This window comes from Dermacentor variabilis, chromosome 3 (assembly GCF_050947875.1).
Source record: "Dermacentor variabilis isolate Ectoservices chromosome 3, ASM5094787v1, whole genome shotgun sequence".
NCBI classification, from domain to species: domain Eukaryota; kingdom Metazoa; phylum Arthropoda; class Arachnida; order Ixodida; family Ixodidae; genus Dermacentor; species Dermacentor variabilis.
The window spans coordinates 189,525,718-189,545,551 of record NC_134570.1 but is presented as its reverse complement, the minus strand read 5'-3'; the positions used below and the strand labels follow the sequence as shown (position 1 = coordinate 189,545,551).

The 19,834-nt window shown below is 51.8% G+C and overlaps 1 protein-coding gene and 1 pseudogene across 1 annotated transcript in view; both read right to left on the bottom strand.

Annotated features, from left to right (window-relative positions):
* Positions 1-19,834, bottom strand: part of LOC142574959 (meso-2,3-butanediol dehydrogenase-like) — a 46,789-nt gene that overhangs the window by 24,761 nt on the left and 2,194 nt on the right. The window contains exon 2 of the mRNA XM_075683940.1: positions 18,154-18,246. Coding sequence (XP_075540055.1) covers positions 18,154-18,246 — 93 coding nt within the window. The remainder of the gene's footprint in view (positions 1-18,153; positions 18,247-19,834) is intronic.
* On the bottom strand, positions 19,642-19,821 carry LOC142576799 (U2 spliceosomal RNA; annotated as a pseudogene).

Below are 19,834 nucleotides of genomic sequence, written 5' to 3'. Positions count from 1 at the left end.
AGTGGTCGTGCTATGGCCGCAAAAGTTTTCATGAAGCGGTGGAAGTACGAACAAAGGCAGATGAAGCTGCGAACATCCTTGACACACTTCGGAACAGGGAAATGCGTAACAGCATGCATCTTACCTGGGTCCGGTTACACTCCGTTGGCGTCAACGAGATGTCAAAGGACGTTAATCTGGCGATGGCCGAATTGGCACTTTGATGCGTTGAGTTGCAGACCGGCTCGACGAAAAACGTCCAGCACTGTTGAGAGGCGCTCAAGGTGGGTAGCGAACATTGGGGAGAATACTATAACGTGGTACAAGTAGCACAGGCACGTGGACCATTTGAAACCGTCAAGAAGGGAGTCCATCATGCGTTAGAAAATGTCAGGAGCGTTACATAGACCGAACGGCACCACTTTGAATTGATAAGGATCGTCGGGTGTTACAAAAGCAGTCTTCTCGCGGTCGAGATCGTCCACAGCAATCTGCCAGTAGCCGGAGCGAAGGTAAATAGAGGAGAAATAGCGAGCACCGTGGAGGCAGTCAAGGGCGTCATCAATCCGAGGTAGGGGGTACACGTCCTTTTTGGTAACTCTGTTAAGGTGCCGATAGTCCACGCAAAACGCCATGAGCCATCCTTCTTTTTGACCAGTACAACAGCTGACGCCCATGGACTATATGACGGTTCAATAATGTTCTTGGCAAGCATGTTGCGAACTTCTGCGTGAATAACTTGACGCTCAGCTGGTGAAACTCGATACGGGCGGCGATGAATAGGTGGGGCATCGCCTGTATTAATGCGATGTTTAACAGCTGCAGTTTCGGCCAAAGGACAATGGTTAAAGTAAAAAATATAGTGGTAGAAAAACAGAGCGTGCTCGGACGGCATGTTAAGCGCTATCATTTTCTGTAAGTCGGCGATGGTACAAGTTGCTCACTGCGATGGTAGAGGAGGACGGCTGAATTAGCGTCTACTCCAATAGATGCTGCTGAGTGATCCTCGAATTAGGAAAGCTGGGTCAGAGACATGTGTCTTCAAGCCAAAATTGACCGCTGGTAGGCAGACGCAAATCGCCGTAATAGATAAAACAGTATGAGATACTGTGATCTTATTTGTAAGGAGGACTTTTTGCATAGGAGACACGATGTAGTGATCGTCGGGGACTGGTGCGGATGACACTAAGTCAACGTAAGTCAGTGCCGATGGTGGCAAACGAACGAAGTTGACGGAACTGAAGCGACTGGGGTGTGGTTCAGCGGGATCCAGAACAGGTAGGTCAACGCGGAGAGTACTGGCGGATCAATCGTTGAGAGCAGAATGTGCGGAGAAGAAGTCTAAGCCGAGGATGATGTCGCTGGGACAGTGGGCGATGACTGTGGCGACAGTGGGCGATGCACGAAAGTGGAGCGATCAGCGAAGGAGACGCGGGCGGCACATATACGAATTACAGGGGCTGTTCCGCCTTCGGCGACACGGACAACAGGCGTCGTGGCGGGCGTGATTATTTTCCTCAGCTGGTTACGAAGGTCAGCGCTAACTACCAACAGGTGCGCCCCAGTGCCTATAACAGCAGGTACATAAACACCGTCGACTTGCACGTCCAAAACGTACACATGCGTGGGCAACGTCAGTAGAGGCTTTGGCGGCGTAGGGAGCAATGCAGCGTGACGTCGAGGCGCTGCATCGACTCGTTTCCCGGCTGGGAGCGGCGTCCGAAGGGAGTCGGCGAATAGAAGCGACAAGGCTGGGGAGAGCCAGATTGTCGTCGTTGGGGCGAAGGTGAACGAGAATAGAGGCGGTTCAGCGCAGGAGAATCAGTGGCGGCATTATCGGAGCGTGCGGCATAGGGACGAGAAGTGCTACCTGGGGGCGAGTAGGCAGTATAAGTAGACCAAGTCGGGGAACTGCAGCGACTGCGACAGTGCTGACAAATGTGGCCGATGCGACGGCACTGAAACCAAATGGGCTTGTCGTCAGCAGTGCGCCATTCAGATGGGTTGCGGAAACGTGGTGGGTAATAAGATGGGGGACGGGGCGGAATCGAAGAAGCCGGGTGAGTGCCAGGGCGAGGGGCCTAGCAGATGGTGTGAAGACTCATGTTTGCGAACTCCTGGCGGACAACTGCCTAGATCAGAGAAACCGTTACTACAGGTGCGTTGGAGGGGCTGTAGTCGCAGGCAGCTGCATAGGCGATCTCGATCTGACGCCGGACGATTCTGGTAACATCGCCAATGTTGTTCGGACGAGGAGCGTCGGCACAGGAAGACGTCGCTGGGGTGTTGGGCAGACGGGCAAACTGCTGATCGATACGTCGGCTTTTAGCGAGTTCCAGGCGGCGGCACTCTTCTGTAACTGCATCCACTCTCGTCACGTTGTGGCAAACGAGCAAGTTGAAGGCGTCATCGGCAATTCATTTGAGAATGTGGGAAAACTTGTCTGATTCAGTCATGTGCGCGTCAACTTTGCGGCACATAGCCAAGACGTCCTGAATGTATGTCACGTAGGGCCCTGTTCACGTCTGCACACGGCCGGAAAGCTCCTTCTGCACGGCAAGATGGTGACCGTAGGGGTCTCCGAACAAGTCTCGGAGCTTTCGTTTAAGCGAATCCCACCTGGTGAGTTCATCTTCGTGCGTCCGAAACCGAACTCGGGGTGTGCTACCGAGGTAAAAGATTACGTTGGCGAGCATGATAGCAGGGTACCACCGGTTATTGCGGCTGACGTGTTCGTACAGGCCGATCCAGTCCTCGATGTCTTCCCCATCTTTGCCCGAGAGTATCCCATGATCACGGGCAGCGGGGAGAGTGATGCAGGTCGTCAAAGTGGCAGCAGGTGTCGGAGCCGGCGTAGTCTAGTTGTCGTCGCCGGGAGCCATGAAGAAAGGCTCGACGTACCTTTTACTGCGAAGCTCCGTGACGAGGTACAAGGAACGTCCACCTCCACCAGATATGTTACGGAGGAAGACGCAGACGAAAAGCTACATACAAGTGTAGTGAAGAGGAGGACGAAGAAGATGCTCTTGTGTCGACTGTGCACGCGATCAGCGTTCGTGTACTGCCGGTGCAGCTAGAATGTGCCTCTTGCGTCTTGTAATAAATCCTCAAATTACATTTGGTGGAAGGTGCTGCGCTACTTGACCTAACCCTGGAACTTCGCAGCCGAATTTTGACAAATTCTCCAGCCGCTATCATGAACGAGGTTCCCAACAATCCGCTTGGAGGGTCCGCCGCTCCTATCATGTGCGGCGCCGTCCAGCCGCAGCGGGACCCTACAGTTTTTAGCAGATCAGGTGAGGCTGACGTAGAAAATTGGCTCTCTACCTATGAGCGCGTCAGTGCTCATAACAAGTGGGATGACCCGACGAAGCTACGCACCATCGTCTTCTATCTGACTTACGCTGCGAACCTCTGGTTCCACAACCATGAACGGGAACTACAAACCTGGTCCGCTTTCAAACAGCATCCGCGAAAGTCTTCGGTCGCCCGGCCTCTCGGAATCTCCGTGCTGAACGCCAGCGCGCTCAACAGCCCGGCGAGACTTACACCAGTTACTTAGAGGATGTCGTGGATACTTGCGCCCGCGTCGATTCCACCTTGAGTGAAGAGGACAAGGCGAAGCACATCCTGAAGGGCATCGAGGACGACGCATTTCAAATGCTCTTGGCGTGAAACCCCACTTCTGTCGCTGCTGTCGTCACTCTTTGCCAGAGCTTCGTTGAGCTCCGTCAACAAAGGGCCCTTGCGCGCAGCGCTGTAGCACCTGGCGACTCTCTGTCGTGCCTCGCGCTTCGCTCCAACTCCACGCAAGCATCATCGCTCTCTGTTGAGATTAAAGATTTCATTCGTGAGTAGGTGGCGCGCCAACTGTCTATCATCATCATCATCATCATCATCATCATCATCATCATCATCATCAGCCTGGTTACGCCCACTGCAGGGCAAAGGCCTCTCCCATACTTCTCCAACTACCCCGGTCATGTACTAATTGTGGCCATGTTGTCCCTGCAAACTTCTTAATCTCATCCGCCCACCTAACTTTCTCCAGCCCTATGCTACGCTTCCCTTGCCTTGGAATCCATTCCGTAACTCTTAATGACCATCGGTTATCTTCCCTCCTCATTACGTGTCCTGCCCATGCCCATTTCTTTTTCTTGATTTCAACTAAGATATCATTAACTCGCGTTTGTTCTCTCACCCAATCAGCTTTTTTCTTATCCCTTAACGTTACACCTATCATTCTTCTTTCCATAGCTCGCTGTGTCGTCTTGAGTTTAAGTAGAACCCTTTTCGAAAGCCGCCAGGTTTATGCTACTGTCTATGCTGCCTCTCAACGATCGACCTCCCCAGCCTGACACATCTCTGGCTGCTCCCATTAGGCGGGCCGCGATTAACTTGCCGAGTCGCTACATTCAGTTTAACCCTGCCTTCCCGTCGCTGCACCTCTGACCTATGCCGAAGTCGCCGCGCGACCTGCGCCCCCGACGTTCGCGTTTCGTGCGGCAATGTGACTTCAAGCTGCACTTCCTCCCGCGTCGCCTCCAATTCCGTCTCGAAGGACAGTGCGCACACGCGAAAACCGGCCCATATGCTTCGCTTGCGGTGTCGCCGGCCATGTCGCGCGCTTCTGCCATCGCCGCATGCCACCTGCTAACGCTGCTGTCGGAACGCCTGGATATGGCTATTTTCACGATATTACTGGACATGCAATGCTACCCAAACTAGAGTTCTCGCCCCCTCCTCGACGCCCTGTCGGCACCCATTGTTCGACATCACCCCGTAGTCGCTCGCTTTCCTACTTGCCTCGCCGCCAGTCACCTAGCGACGGAAACTAGTTGCTGCAGTTCCGCAGGCACGAACTGCAAGCTTCGCCACTTCTACAAGGCCTGCACAGTCGCAACGCAATTTATTGGATGTTTTCGTCGAAGGAACCGCCGCAATTGCGCTTATTGATACTGGGGCTGCAATTTCTGTTATCGACGAAAAGCTTTGTCGTAACCTCCACAAGGTCATAACGCCATTGTCTGGTATGATTCTACGCACCGCGGCTGCGCAACATATAGCCCCGCTTGTTCAATGTGCTGAAGGGGCGGTCATCGAGGGCATTGTCTATGTTGGTGAATTCGTCGTGTTGTCTTCATGTTCACATGGCATCATTCTTGTCTGGGACTTCTTGTCTCTCCATCTGGCCATCATCGACTTGTGCCCGGGCCGAAATGGCGCTTTTCCCACTTGCCTATGCCTCGCTGCCTGACCCTTCTGAAGACAAAGCCTCCAAGCTCACCGTTGTATCCGATACGGACATACCACCCGAAATGTCTGTGCTTGTGCCCGTCACTTGCTCTACCACGCGAAACGCTGCAGTACTTTTTACAACGCCGCCTATTTTTCTACGTCTCAAGGCCCTACCTCTCCCGCTTGCTGACCTCACTACTGTATCTGGATTATCCTCTATGCTTATGTGTAACCCGTCTCACTACCCTGTCACCTTACTGCGCGGCGAATCACTAGGTCGTTTCCAGCCCCTTGACCCACTTCACATTTTCGATGCTTCCGGCGACACGCCCTGTTATGAGCTCGACGCCCTCACTTCTCCCGTGCGGTGCACGTAATCATCATCATTGTCGTGGTCGTCAGACGTTCTTGATTCAGCTGTAGACGCTGATCTGCCGCCTCCGTATCGCCAGCAAGTCCTGGCGCTTCTTCAGAATTATCGCTCGTCGTTTGATTGTGAACGACCATCTCTCGGGCGTACCGCAACCGTCCCTCACAGCGTCCACACTGGTTCCCATACTCCTTTACGCCAGCGACCATACCACGTGTCGGCAGCCGAGCGACAGATAATTAACGAAAAAGTCGACGATATGCTGCACCATGCCGCCATTCACCCTTCCCACAGTCCTTGGGCGCCTCCTGTGGTATTAGTACGCAAGAAGGATGGGTCAATACGCTTCTGTGTTGATTACCGTCGACTCACTAAGATCACTCGTAAAGATGTCTATCCGTTGCCTCGGATAGATGACGCCCTCGACTCCTTGCAAGGCGCGGACTACTTCTTTTCTTTGGATCTTCGCTCCGGCTATTGGCAAGTGCCGATGGCAGATGATGACTCTGAGAAGACAGCTTTCATCACGCCCGATGGCTTGTAAGAATTTACCGTAATGCTATTCGGGCTCTACAACGCGCCCGCTCCTTTCGAGCGCATGATGGACACCATCTTTCGTAACTACAACTAGAAAACGTGTCTGTGCTACCTTGATGATATCGTGATGTTTTGGCCAAATTTCTCGACGCACCTCGTTCGCTTGCGTGAGATACTGACCTGCCTCACCTCTCCTGTCATCCAACTCAACAACAAAAATTGCCGTTCTGCTGCCCGCAAGTTACCAGTATTGGGACACGTTGTTCGAAGGACGGTTTGCTTCCTGTCTCAGTCAAGCTTCACGCTGTCGCAGATTTTCCGATGCCCACTACTCTTAACGCGCTCCGCAGCTTTATACTGCTCTGCTCTTACTTTCGGCGTCTTGTGCGCAATTTTGCAACTATCAGAGCACCACTGAGCAATTTGCTTACCACTACCAATGGCATCTCCGCGCGGTCAACTTCCTGTGACAAAGCCTTCAAAGAACTACGTCGCCTACTTGTTTCGCCACCGATTCTTCTACACTACGATCCCACAGCACCTGCAGAGGTACACACGGACGCCAGAGGCATCGGACTTGGTGCAGTCCTCGCACAATGGAAAGACGGCTATGACGAGTACGTCGTCGCGTATGCGAGCCGCACGTTAAAAAGGCAGAAGCCAACTACTCTGTGACAGAAAAGCACTGCTTGGCCATTATTTGGGCTCTCGTCAAATTTCGCCCATATCTATACGGTCGCCCTTTTGATATTGTTGCGTGTGGAAAGACACAGGCAGAAGAGGCTATTTACAGGCTATTTACAGGCGAACGAGACTGATGACGTCGATGTGAGGGCGAGCGGCTGTACCGAATGTTCGGAGCAGGAGCATCAGTGGCAGTGGATTCATGGCGGGTGGTATAGGGAACGGAAGGTCCAAAGGTGCAGGAATAAGCGGCGGCGTACGTCTGGAGAGGTGGGGGCCATCGGTTGCGGCAGTGAGGAGCGACGTGGCCGATGCGACAGCAGTGAAAGCAGATCGGCCAGTCATCAGGGATACGCCAATCGGACCGGCTGTGGCGAGATGTGGTGGAAAAGGACTGCCGAGGACGAGGAGGGCCGCTAGAGAACTGGGGAACGCTAGGTTGAGACGTGGAACACACGGAGTTCAGACCCATGTTCTCAAATTCCTGTCGGACGACGGCCTGGACCTTCGCAATAGTGGTTGCTGGCGGATCGGGAGGCGTCGTGGTGAAAGCTGGCGAACAGCTCGCCTAGCGTTCACGGCGAGCTGTTCGGCGAGCTGTACGGGTGACGTCGTCACAGGTGGTGGTGTGACGTGGTCGACCCTCACAGTCGACGTAGCAGCAGTGTTGGGTAGCCGCGTGATACGGCGGCTTTTAGCTTGTTCAAGACGACGGCATTCTTTGATGATGGCGTCGATAGTGGAGACGTTGTCGAAAACAAGCAAATTGAAAGCGTCGTCGGCGATGCGTTTAAGAACATGTGACACTTTATCGGCTTCGAACATAGCATCGTCATCTATGCGGCAAAGAGCCAAGACGTCGCGGATGTAGGAAACGTACGGCCCCGTAGATGACTGAACACGAGACGCAAGAGCCTTTCTCGCGGGAGCCTTGCGCCCAATGGGGTCGCCGAACCGTTCGCATAGCTTCTTTTTGAAACTTTCCCAACTGGTTATCTCGTCGTCATGCGTTGGTGCCACACGCGTGGGGTGCCGCTCAGATAAATGATGACATTGGCGAGCATAATCGTTGGGTCCCACCTGTTATTAGTACTGGCGTGTTCATAGAACTTGATCCAGTTGTCAACATCCTGTTCCTACAGGCCAGAGAACACACCTGGGTCACGCTGTGAGGCGACCGTAACGATTGAAGCAGAGGGACAAGCCGAAGCCGTTGCAGAGGTGGGCGCCTCACCGGGAGGCATGGTGACAAGTTCGGTGTGCCGACCACTTCGGTGTTCTGTGGTGAGGACGGGGATCGCTGATCTCCACTAGAATGTTGCGTGGCGAAAGACACAGGCAGAAGAGGACATTTACAGGCTATTTACACTGGAACCAGGCAGCCAGGCCGATACTCGCTCGCGCCAAGCGCACCGACCAACTTCATCGTCGTTCTCGCGGTGGCTCGTCTCTTGAGCATCGCTCGATGATAACGCAATACTATTGTCACCGACCACTATTCTCTTTGCTGGATGTCCTCGTTGAAGGATCCGTCAGGTCGCCTAGGCCGATGGGCACTTCGCTTACAAGAATATGACATCCGCGTTGTCTACCGATCGGGCAGAAAGCACTCTGACGCCGATGCGCTTTCCCGATCACCGCTACCTTCTGATGTGGCTTCAGTGTCTCCGTTCTTCGCATCCGTGTCCGCCTTCAACATCGCTGATATGCCTAACGAGCAGCGTAAGGATCCCCTGCTTTCAGCTATGCTAAACTTCCTCCAGGACCCATCGGTCACACCCTCTTCTAGAACACTTCGTCGCCAAGCTGCTCACTTTGCTGTACACGATAACGCCCTTTATGGCAGAAATTATTGACTTGATGGACGCAAATGGCTCATTGTGGTACCAACACACATGTGTTCTGACATATGCGCTTATTTTCATCCTGCTCCTCATAATGGTCGCGCCGGCGTTCTGAAAACGTATACTCGGCTAAGGCAGCGTTTCTACTGGCACAGCATGTATCACTTCGTGTGCTAGTACGTAGTCGCTTGCACAGCGTGCTAACGGCGTAACATTCCACAGCGGCATCCTGGTGAGCTACAGCCGCTGCCCTGTCCGGCTCGGCCCTTCGATCGCGTCGGCATAGACCTATACGGGCCGCTTCCCTGCAGCTCATCGGGTAACCTGTGGATAATTGCAGGTGCCGACCATTTGACACGCTACGCCGAGACGGCCGCACTCCCGGCAGCCTCTGTGTGCGAAGTTGCGTTTTTAATCTTGCGGAACTTCGGTCTTCGACATGGCGCACCACGCGAACCACTCAGAGACAGGGGACGTGTCTTCCTGTCCGAAGTAATCCAAGCCCTTCTCGCAGCATGCAGCACCGGTCGCCGCAAGTCTACGGCCTACCAGCCGCAGACGAACGGCTTGACAGAGAGGTTCAACCGCACTCTCGGTGACATGTTGACTATGTACGTCACCTCGGACCACAGCAACTGGGGCACTGTTTTGCCGTTCGTCACGTATGCCTATAATACGGCCACACAAGCTACAACTGGCTTTTCGCCCTTTTTTCTGCTGTATGAATGAGAACCCTCGTGTACTATGGACACACTGCTCGCATACCGACCCGGCGCTTCCGAATGCACTCTTGTGTCTGAAGCTGCCAAATACGCCGAAGAGTGTAGGCAGCTCACGCGAACCCCTACGGCTGCTGCTCAAGGTCGTCAAAAGCTGCGGCTTCACAGTGGCGCGCTTACACCAGTTTTCCCGACTGGTTCCCTTGTTTGGTCCTGGCCTTTCACCAAACTCCTTGCACGCTATGATGGCCCCTACCGCGTCATAGACCGTACCTCCGCTGCCACCTACGTTGTAGAACCTATGACACCATCACTCGACCATAGACATCGCGGGCGTGACACGGTTTATGTTAACCGACCTGAGCCGTACTATGACCTCCTCATCCTACCTACGCAGTAAGTCGCCAGGGTGGCTCCTCTTCTCTCCCGGGGGCCATTGTAGTGAAGAGGAGGACGAAGAAGACGCTCTTGTGTCGACTGTGCGCGGGATCAGCGTTCATGTACTGGCGGTGCAACTAGACTGTGCCTCTTGCGTCTTATAATAAATCCCCATATTACACAAGTATATATACAATAACATGCGCCGCACTTGGCCAAGAGGCGACAGCCCGTGCTAGCCTCTAATCATCGTCATCGTCGTCTTCACACTGCTCGCCTCTTCGTCATCCCAAAAACTGTTCCGTAGCAATATTTTCCTTTTTTATTACAGCTTGAGTAACTAATTTTGGATTTTCGTATAGCGGGATCTACGGCAGCCGACCCTCCTATTTTTCTACTTCTAAATATTTTCTTTAAATTGAGACGCGATTTGGAAGTAAATGCGAGTGAACGGTGTCAGTATTAGGCCGCACCTCTTTGAAGTCGAATCTACAATATTGTTACGTGTGGAAGAACACAGATGAAAGAGGCTATATACAGGGTATTTACACTGGAGCCAGGCCATAAGGCTGACACTCGCCCGCGCCAATGGCACAGACCCACTTCGTCGTCGTTCTCGCGGCGGCTCCTCCCTTGAACATCCCTCGATGATATCGTAATTCTACCCCCCGGCGGCAAAAGCGCCATCACGGTGCTGTTAAATATCTGAGACGCGTGGAGAGTTGTAGGGTTTGAGTCGGGCGACGTTGACAATGTCACTGGTTGTCCCAGCGGAGGACCTAGTGGGCGTGGCTAGAGCGATTTCTTAGGTGACGTCGGTTACTTGGCGAAGCACACGACATGCGCCTGTGCAGCAGGAAAGCAGTTTTCACAAAGGCCAACTTTATGCGATGGTGACCAAAACAACACGAGGATGCCGGGCACAAAATGGACATCACGGTGACGGAGGTCGTAGCGTTGCTTTTGTTTGCCTTGAGAGACTTGTAGACGAGCGCGCGCAAGTTGGCGAGTATGGTCAGCATGAGTGATAGCATCACGGGCATAAGCGCTAGTTGAAGCTGTGGTGGACGCAAGCACAGTGCCCAGTGGTAGCATCGGTTCACGGCCATACAAGCGGTAAAAAGGCGAAAAGCCAGCAGTTTCGAGACGGGAAGAGATACGCAAATGTAATATAAGGTAGAGCCTGGTCCCAGTCATGGTGGTCGTCTGAAACGTATTTAGATAGCATGTCTGTAAGGGTGCGGTTCAAACGCTCAGTGAGGCCGTTCGTTTGAGGGTGGTAGGAGGTGGTAAATTTCTGCTGTATTGAGCAGGCACGCATGATGTCGTCAATGACTTTGGCTAAGAACGTACGGCCACGGTCTGTTAGCAGTTGACGCGGACCACCATGAATCAAAATGATATCATGCATGAGGAAGTCCGCAACATCAGTTGCTCAACTGGTCGGAAGAGCGCGGGTTACGGCGTAGCGGGTCGCGTAGTCCGCCGCGACGGCAACCCACTTGTTTCCTGATGTAGATTCCGGAAATGGGCCGAGAAGGTCTAAGCCGGCACGATGGAAGGGCTCGGCAGGGACGTCGAGCGGCTGCAGGTAACCAGCGGGGGGCTGGGAAGGCTTCTTGCGTCGTTGCAAAGTTCACAAGCGGCGACGTAACGTCGTACGGAACGGGCAAGGCCCGGCCAGAAAAAACGGCGACGTACACGGTCATAGGTTCGAGATACGCCGAGGTGTCCCGCCGTTGGTACGTCGTGGAGCTCTTCCAGAATGGTTGAGCGCAGGTGTTTAGGTACGACAAGTAGGAACTCAGAGCCGTCCGTATGAAGGTTACGACGGTACAGAGTACCGTCGTAACCTTCATCCCTCGTAACAGAGTAGCGTCGGCCGGAGAGTGTTCAAAACTGTCGATGAGTGCTCTGATGTAGACGTCACGACGTGGCTCGTCGGCGATATGTCAGGGTCGTCAACACGGTAACGAGACAAGCTGTCAGCGTCTTTGCGCAGGCGGCCAGACTTGTAGACCAAGGAATACGAAAATTCTTGTAGTCTCAAAGCCCATCGGCCAAGCCGGCTTGTAGGATCTTATTGGGATGAGAGCCTGCAGAGAGCATGATGGTCACTGACTACGGAAAAAGAGCGACCGTAGAGGTAAGGACGGAACTTCGCAACCGCCCAGACTACAGCAAGGCATTCTCATTCCGTAATGGAATAGTTGCGCTCCGATGGTGTGAGGAGGCGGCTCGCATAAGCAATAACGCGATCCTGGCCATGCTGACGCTGGGTTAAGACGGCACCTATGCCATGACCGATGGTATCTGTACGCAATTCTGTAGGGGCCTCAAGGTCGAAATGGGCGAGAATGTATGGTGAGGAGAGAAGAGTGACGATACGAGAGAAGGCGGCGGCTTCAGCAGTACCCCATGAGAATTGTGCGCATTCAGAAGATTAGTGAGGGGTCTAGCAATTGCCGCAAAATCTTGATCAAAACAACGAAAGTACGAGCATAGCCCGACAAAACTTCGAACGTCTGCGGCGGTCTCCGGAACTACAAAGTCTCGGACAGCGCGAGTTTGGTCGGGATGAGGCTGTACTGTGGAAGCGTCAACGAGGTGGCCCAGAACAGTAATTTGGCGGTGGCCGAAGCGACATTTCAACGAGTTAAGTTGCAGCTTCGCCTTTCGAATTACATCAAGTATAGCTGTTAGACGCTCAAGGTGAGTGTCGAACGTGGGCGAGAAGACGATGACGTCGTCGAGGTAGCAGAGACATGTGGACCATTTGAAACCGCGGAGCAAGGAGTCCATCACACGCTCAAAGGTGGCAGGGGAGTTGCATAATCCAAACGGCATCACTTTAAATTGGTATAGGCCATCAGGTGTGATGAACGCGGTTTTTACTCTGTCCATATCGTCACCAGCAATCTGCCAGTATCTAGAACGAAGATCAATAGAACAGAAATAGCTGGAACCATGGAAACAGTCAAGGGCGGCGTCTACACGTGGGAGCGGGTAGACGTCCTTCTTTGTAATGTTGTTCAGATGGCAATAGTCTACACTGAAGCGCCACGTGCCATCCTTCTTCTTAACCAACACTACAGCTGACGCCCAGGGACTCGAAGAAGACTCAATGATGTGTTTGTCTAGCATTTTGTTGACTTCACTTTGAATTACTCGGCGTTCCGACGCAGAAAGTCGATACGGTCGTCGGTGAATAGGAGTAGTATCGCCAGTAAGAATCCGGTGCTTGACCGCGAGCGTCTGGCCTAAAGGGCGATCGTCGTAGTCGAAAATATCTCTGTAGGACGATAATACTTGGTAAAGGTCTTCAGCCTGCGCACAAGACAGGTCCGTCGCAACGATTTTCTGTATCTTGGGATCGGTAGCCGAGGCTGGCACGGTGGGCCTGCTAAGCTTGCAAGAAGCATCGGTCGATAAAGTTGCCACGTGATGGTCGCCGAGACAAGCAACGTTGGCAAGGCAAATACCTTGCGGTAGAAGTTGATTTGCCAATCCAAAGTTAAAGATAGGCATGGAAGTGCGGTTCGCAGTAATAGTAAATATACTGTGAGGCACGGTAACGTCATACTGTAGTGGAATGTCGGGCAGAGGAGTGACGAGGTTCTCGCCATCAGGGACTGGTGCGGAAGACAAGAGTTCAATATAAGCTATTGATTTTGGCGGCAGGCGAATAAAGCCGGCGGGGCGTAGGCGGCACTGGGGTATGTCAGAAAGTTCTGCGAGAATCGGCAACTCAAGGCGAAGGGTACTGGAAGAGCAGTCAATAAGAGCAGAATTCGTGGAGAGAAAATCCAGGCCGACAATGAGGTCGTGGGGGCAATGAGAAATCACGGTGAAGAGGGCAGGAGTGTGGTGGCCGGCGATGCTGACACGTGCCGTACACATGCCGATGATAGGCACAGTACCGCCATGCGCAACGCGGATGACGCGTGCCGACGCTGGGGTGACGAGCTTGTTCAGTCGTCGTCGGAAAGCGGCACTCATAATAGAAAGATGCGCACCTGTATCGATGAGTGCCGTGACAGGATAGCCATCAACATCAACGTCAAGAAGGTTTTGGTTCGTGTGTAACGTGAGCAGGGGATTTGAGGGCAGGGTGGACAACGCAGCTTCACCTCCAGAAGCTGCAGTGCCTAGTTTTCCGCCTGGATCCGGGAGGCGGTAGGCGACGGAGAGAAGCGACGGGGTTGCGGCGAACGAGACTGATGGCGTCGAGGTGAGGGAGAGCGGCTGTAGCGAAGGTTCAGGGCAGAGGCATCAGCGGCAATGGGTTCATGACGGGTGGCATAGGGAAACGACGTGACCAAAAACAAGCAAATTGAAAGCATTGTCGGCGATGCCTTTTAGCGCATGCGACACTTTATCTGCTTCAGACATCTTATCGTTAGCTTTGTGGCAGACAGCCAAGACATCGAGGATGTATGAAACGTACGGCTCTGTAGATGTCTGAATACGAGACGCAAAAGCCTATCTCGCAGCTTCCTCGCACCCGATGGGGTCGCCGAACAGTTCTCTCAGCTTTTCTTTGAAACTGTCCCAACTGTTTATCTCGTCGTCATGCGTTTGGTGCCACACGCGTGGGGTGCCGCCGATATAAAATATGACATTGGCAAGCATGATCGTTGGATCCCACCTGTTATTAGCACTGGCGTGTTCATAGAGCTTGATCCATTCGTCGACGTCCTCTCCCTCCAGGCCAGAGAACACACCAGGGTCGCGATGTTGGGCAACCGTGATGATTGGAGCGCTCGGACAAGCCGAAGCCGTTGCAGAGGCTGTCTCGTCACCGGGAGGCATGGTGACAAGCTCGATGTACCGACCACTCCGGAGCTCCGTTGTGAGGACGGGGATCGCAGACCTCCACCAGAATGTTACGTGTGGAAAAACACAGATGAAAGAGGCTATGTACAGGGTATTTACCCTGGAGCCATACCACCAGGCCGACAGTCGCCCGCGCCAAGGGCACGGACCCACTTCTCCGTCGTTCTCGCGGCGGCTCGTCCCTTGAGCATCGCTCGATGATATCGTAATATATATATATATACACAGGGTGTCCCAGCTCACTTGGACCGAGATTTTGAAAAAAAAAACTATGCGTTCTTCAGAAGAGAAATTGCGTTGATGTTGTTAGCCTTCATCTAAACTTACAGTGCCATTTCCTGCTCGTCTTTCCTGAGTAATCAGCCGAGATAAATTGATTGTCTTTTTAAATATAGCTTGAAACGTTCAGGCATTCAAATGAAAATTGAGGACCTTCACAAATGTTGCCCAACCCAGGTACTTCCAACGAGGTAGACTTAGCGTGGCCGCTTTCATTCAGAAAAAGCGGAAGCCCGTGCAGTTAAAAAAATACCACGTGACTGCGCGCTCTGTGCGCCCGAATGCACCGCGATTACAGCGCTCTCATGAGCAATTTGTAAAATCATCGCCAGCATCTCGCCTTCCCTTCACTTACGAGAAAGGGCTTCAACCGTTGCTCGGCTCTGACATCACCGGCGGCGGCTGGCGACGGCGCTCCGAAAAAGCGCTTCGTCAGCAGCCGCTCGCGCCTGTCGCCGAAGTACGCGCCCTCATCAGCCGTTTATTCCGATATGACGAGAAGAGCAATCTTTTTGCCAGCGTTCAAGCCGAAGTTTAATAGAAAAAGTACACACAAAACATGCAACATTCACCTGGAACCTGTGCGATAGAGAGCATCATTTGTTACAACGCCGCTATTCTTCCACGCTCTGCCAGTGGCTAGATGCATGTGAGCTCGACTGTCTATTACTGTCGGGCCGGGCAATCGTTTCGAATTTACTTCCAGTGCCTAAAGCATGCCGTACTCAAGCGAGCAGAAGGCGAACATGGTCTTAGCCTTGGGAGCGGCACCGGGCGACAAGAGGAAAGCTGCCAAGGTAAACCGAAATTGGCAATGTGGCCGAAGACCTAACGCGAACAGACTAGGAGTTACTAGACGCTGAAAGAAACAGGTAGCTTCAAGAAGACGCGGCAGAGAAAGGGGACCATCAGTGAACATCAGTGAAGTGGCTGCAGGAGACATTTTGGCTTTCATGACGGCTGACCCTCATTCCAGCCTGCGTGAAGTCAGTGGTGAGGTCGGCAATTCAAGGTCTTCAGTGTGAAGAGTTCTTAGGAAGGTTGAAACGCATCCGTATCACCTCCAACTGCATCAAAAGCTGCAAGAAAGCGACTTTCAATGGTGACTTTACTCCTGAAATCGGATCCTTGGGATCAGTGACGAAATACCGCATTTCCTTGACAAAGTGATCTGCACAGATGAGGCAACCTTCTCCAGAAGTTCTCAAGTCAACGTCCGTAACGCGTATTACTAGAGTGATACGAACCCGCGTTTGCTGGCGCAGACCAGAAACCAGTACCAATGGTCATTCAGTGTGTGTTGCGGTATCTTTGACGGAAGAATAATTCGCCCAATATTTTTTGAACACATGCTGACGGCCCAGCGGTACGTGAACGACATCTTTGAAGGCCCAGTCGAAGATTTTCGCTGTGATCTTACTCTTGCGTTATTAAAGCGAACTTGGTGTGAGCGCGACGGTGCACCAGCTCACAGCAGCAGCCTTGGCCGAGCCTCGGTTGACGAAGCCTTCAGACGCCAGTGGGTCGGGCGGCATGGACCAATGGCATGGCCTGCAAGGTCACCGGACTTGATACCTCTTGACTTATTCTTGTGTCGACAGGTGAAAGACCGCGTGTACCGCAAACCTTCATCTACACCAGAAGAGCAAAAGGCAGATATTTCTGAGGGCTGTAGTGAGATGCCGTCTTGCGTAATTAAAAAAGCTGCATCGGACGTGCTGAAAAGTTGCCAATACTGCATTATCACAGCGGGCGACTTGTTTGAACGCATTCTTTAGGCAAATATCACAGCGAATAAATCTCTACATCCGATATCCATGAAAATAGCCATCTGTGTGAAACTTTTGTATGATGTGGCAAAGGCACATAAGTAATATGAAATTACAAATTATCTGCTGACAATAAATGGACAGGAAGCTAAAAAGCAACCTTCCGTGTCAGTTTACAATTCTTCCATTTGTGGCAACCAGCGTAATTCACACGACGGTATCAAGCTTGGTATAATGCGTGTTTGCTTGTTGGGGTCTTGCTCCCAAATTCGAACTGATGAGCTTGCCATTTTTCCTCAGCATGCTAGCGTGAGAGTGTAATTATCGCCGCAGAAAAGGGAGCCGCGCTGTATTTCAAGTACCGCCCGAGCCCACTGGCGTTTATTCCGGAGCCAAGCACAACGCGAACCTCTGTTGTGGGCTGCACGAAAGGCGCGAAGCGAGCGATGTTTTTTACAAAGCACGGTTGAGAGCGCTGTAATCGTAGCGCATTCAGGCGCATAGAGCGCACCGTCACGTGGTAGTTTTTAAACTCCATGGGCTTTCGTTTTTCTTGAATAAAAACGGCCACGCTAAGTCTATCTCGTTGGAAGCGCCAGGGTTGGGCAATATTTGTGGAGCGCCGCAACTTTCCTATTGACGTGTGAACGTTTCAAGCTGTATGTAAAAAGGTAATTAATTCATCTCGGCTAGTTATTCAAAAAAGATGAGTAAGAAAGTGGTGCTGTAAGTTTAGATAAACGCTAACAACATCCACGCGATTTCTGTTTTGAATAACGCATAGGATTTTCAAAATCTTGGTCCAAGTTAGCTCGGACACTTTGCGCGCATATATATATATATATATATATATATATATATATATATATATATATATATATATATATACACAGTATACAAAGTTTCTGTGTGCGTGTGTGTGTGTGTGTGTGTGTGTGTGCGTGTGTGTATCACGTGAGCTGCTTCCCAGACACTTTATCGGACTATGGCCACCCGAATGCTAACGCATAAAAAAGCAACTGAAGGAAGCGTCTTTTCACAGATTTGGTGTCGGCACCCGCCGATATATGCTGTATTACACATAGCACACAACATGAGCACGCAGAGAGTTCCCACCAGTGCCTACCTTTATTTGTACTTGCTTCCTACAGATCTTCCTGGCATGGGCCTATCGCTGACGAAGGGCCTGCGCCTCCTGCTATACGGTCATATCGCGAACATCGCTAAATACTGCACAGGTATTTAGAATTCTAACGCGTACTTTTTAGGCCTCCCAACACTCTCTTCATAAAGTCTACACGTCTCCCGAAAAGATTCACTTCGATACGTCTCTTCTGCCAAGAGCTATTTTTATAAGTCACCATCGCTGGTCGGGAGTATGCAAGATGCCAGTGAAAGTCCATGACTGCGTACGTGCTCACGCTACTGCGTCAACATGCCAGATCGCATTGCACCAAACGATGACTGATGGGGCAACGCACGCCTAATTGCCCTGGCACTATACACGCAATCCAACTTACGACAATGTCGATTCGGCCGAACTTCTGTATGGTCTTCTGAACAACAGCAGCCACGTCCTCTTCGTGCACCACGTCTCCTGTTGTCACCAGAACCTAGTAAACAGGAAGTCAATCAGAATACGAAATCATAAAATATTTGCAAAGATCCCACTGAAGCATTTTGTCAAATCGTGAAAGAGTAAAACTATAGGGGATTGAAGTATGCCCCGGCGCATTTGTGTTGTGCGGACATTCACCTGCTCTATCGTCCCTATGTCTTTCCCTTTCTACTCGTGACGGTTGTCTATGCTGGCCTTGTTAGGAACCGTTTTGCAGTGGTGGCACTTCGTAGAGCAGACCGCGGTGGCCACGGCGTTACGGCGGCGCGGATGACGCGTTGGGTAGAACGAATGCGAGAGAGCCGCCTCCTAGACACCACTGGGTACGTGCACGTTTTTGCTCTCGTCGGCCAGCCCCTTTATTAGGGTCTCGGATTTGAGCTCCTCTATGGTTGCTTTGCACCTACAGCGAACGCGTTCCTTGTGCTGGTCCTTTTTCAGAACGCTAGTAACGCGTGGTCCTGCTGCACCAAGCCGCCCTTATCAGAGGCCCAAGCCCACGGAGATTGTAAGAACTCTCGCGAGTGTCCCCATTGGTTAGCGCGAGAGCGAGCAGCATACCCGTGGGCTCTTTCTAGCAGGGTGTCGCGGGTAGCCATTCTCCCACAGCGACATTCTAGCGGGGCCCCTTTCTGTATTTTTCGCCCTTGGCGCAGGAGCCATTTGATTTCCGCGGCGGCCCGGAACCGTGGCTTTCTGAAGTGTGGGATTTCGCCGACGACAACAAAATTGTCTATAACTTTATTTCTCTACGCAATTTGAATGCGAAAGCATCAGGCCTTCACAACTCCAGCATAATCCTCCTAAATCTACCTTGTTCTTATCTTTTGCCAACCTCAATCCACTTTATTACACCTTGCTGTATATTTTACGAACTATAATGTACTTTATTTCATCATAATCCACGTTATCCCGCATTCCAATTTTATCCACCTAGTTCTTATTAGCACCAACCGTAGTCTACTTTCTTCCGCATTATCCTTCTTTATACATTTCTATACAATTTGCTCTAGTTAGTACCAACGTTGATCCACCCTAATCTACTTTAATATACCATGTTCTAATTTATAACCTTCCTCTAAGTTGTACTAACCTTACTCCACCCTGATTCACTTTATTTCACCTTAATTCTGTTCGCCTACCTTCTGTATTACTACGATCTTAGTCGAGCCCTGGATAACGACCTCGGTATAAGCGTTATGTTCTCGTTATAGCCCAGACCACCGCATATAAGCGTTCTTACAGGAAACAGACCCATAGTACTTCCTATGGTTTTGAGGACTCGCTTATTCAATTTCAGTGTCTCTGATTTATGAGTTGTCTGATTGGCTGGTTTATTACAGCGAAGTTGTATATGGCCATTTCCAGCGGATCGATGTCTGTGCACCAAAAACCATGTGCCCATCTCGAAGATAGTGCAACATCAGGCCGACCCGCGGCATAGGTGAAGCAGGCTTCAAGCGCTCCGCCAACTCGAAAAAATTATTTTATTATCTTAGCTTCAAATATAACCCGCATCACACACTAAGCTGATAAGAACAGATAATACCCTTTGACCCACGTCGGCCATGTCTACGTCCACA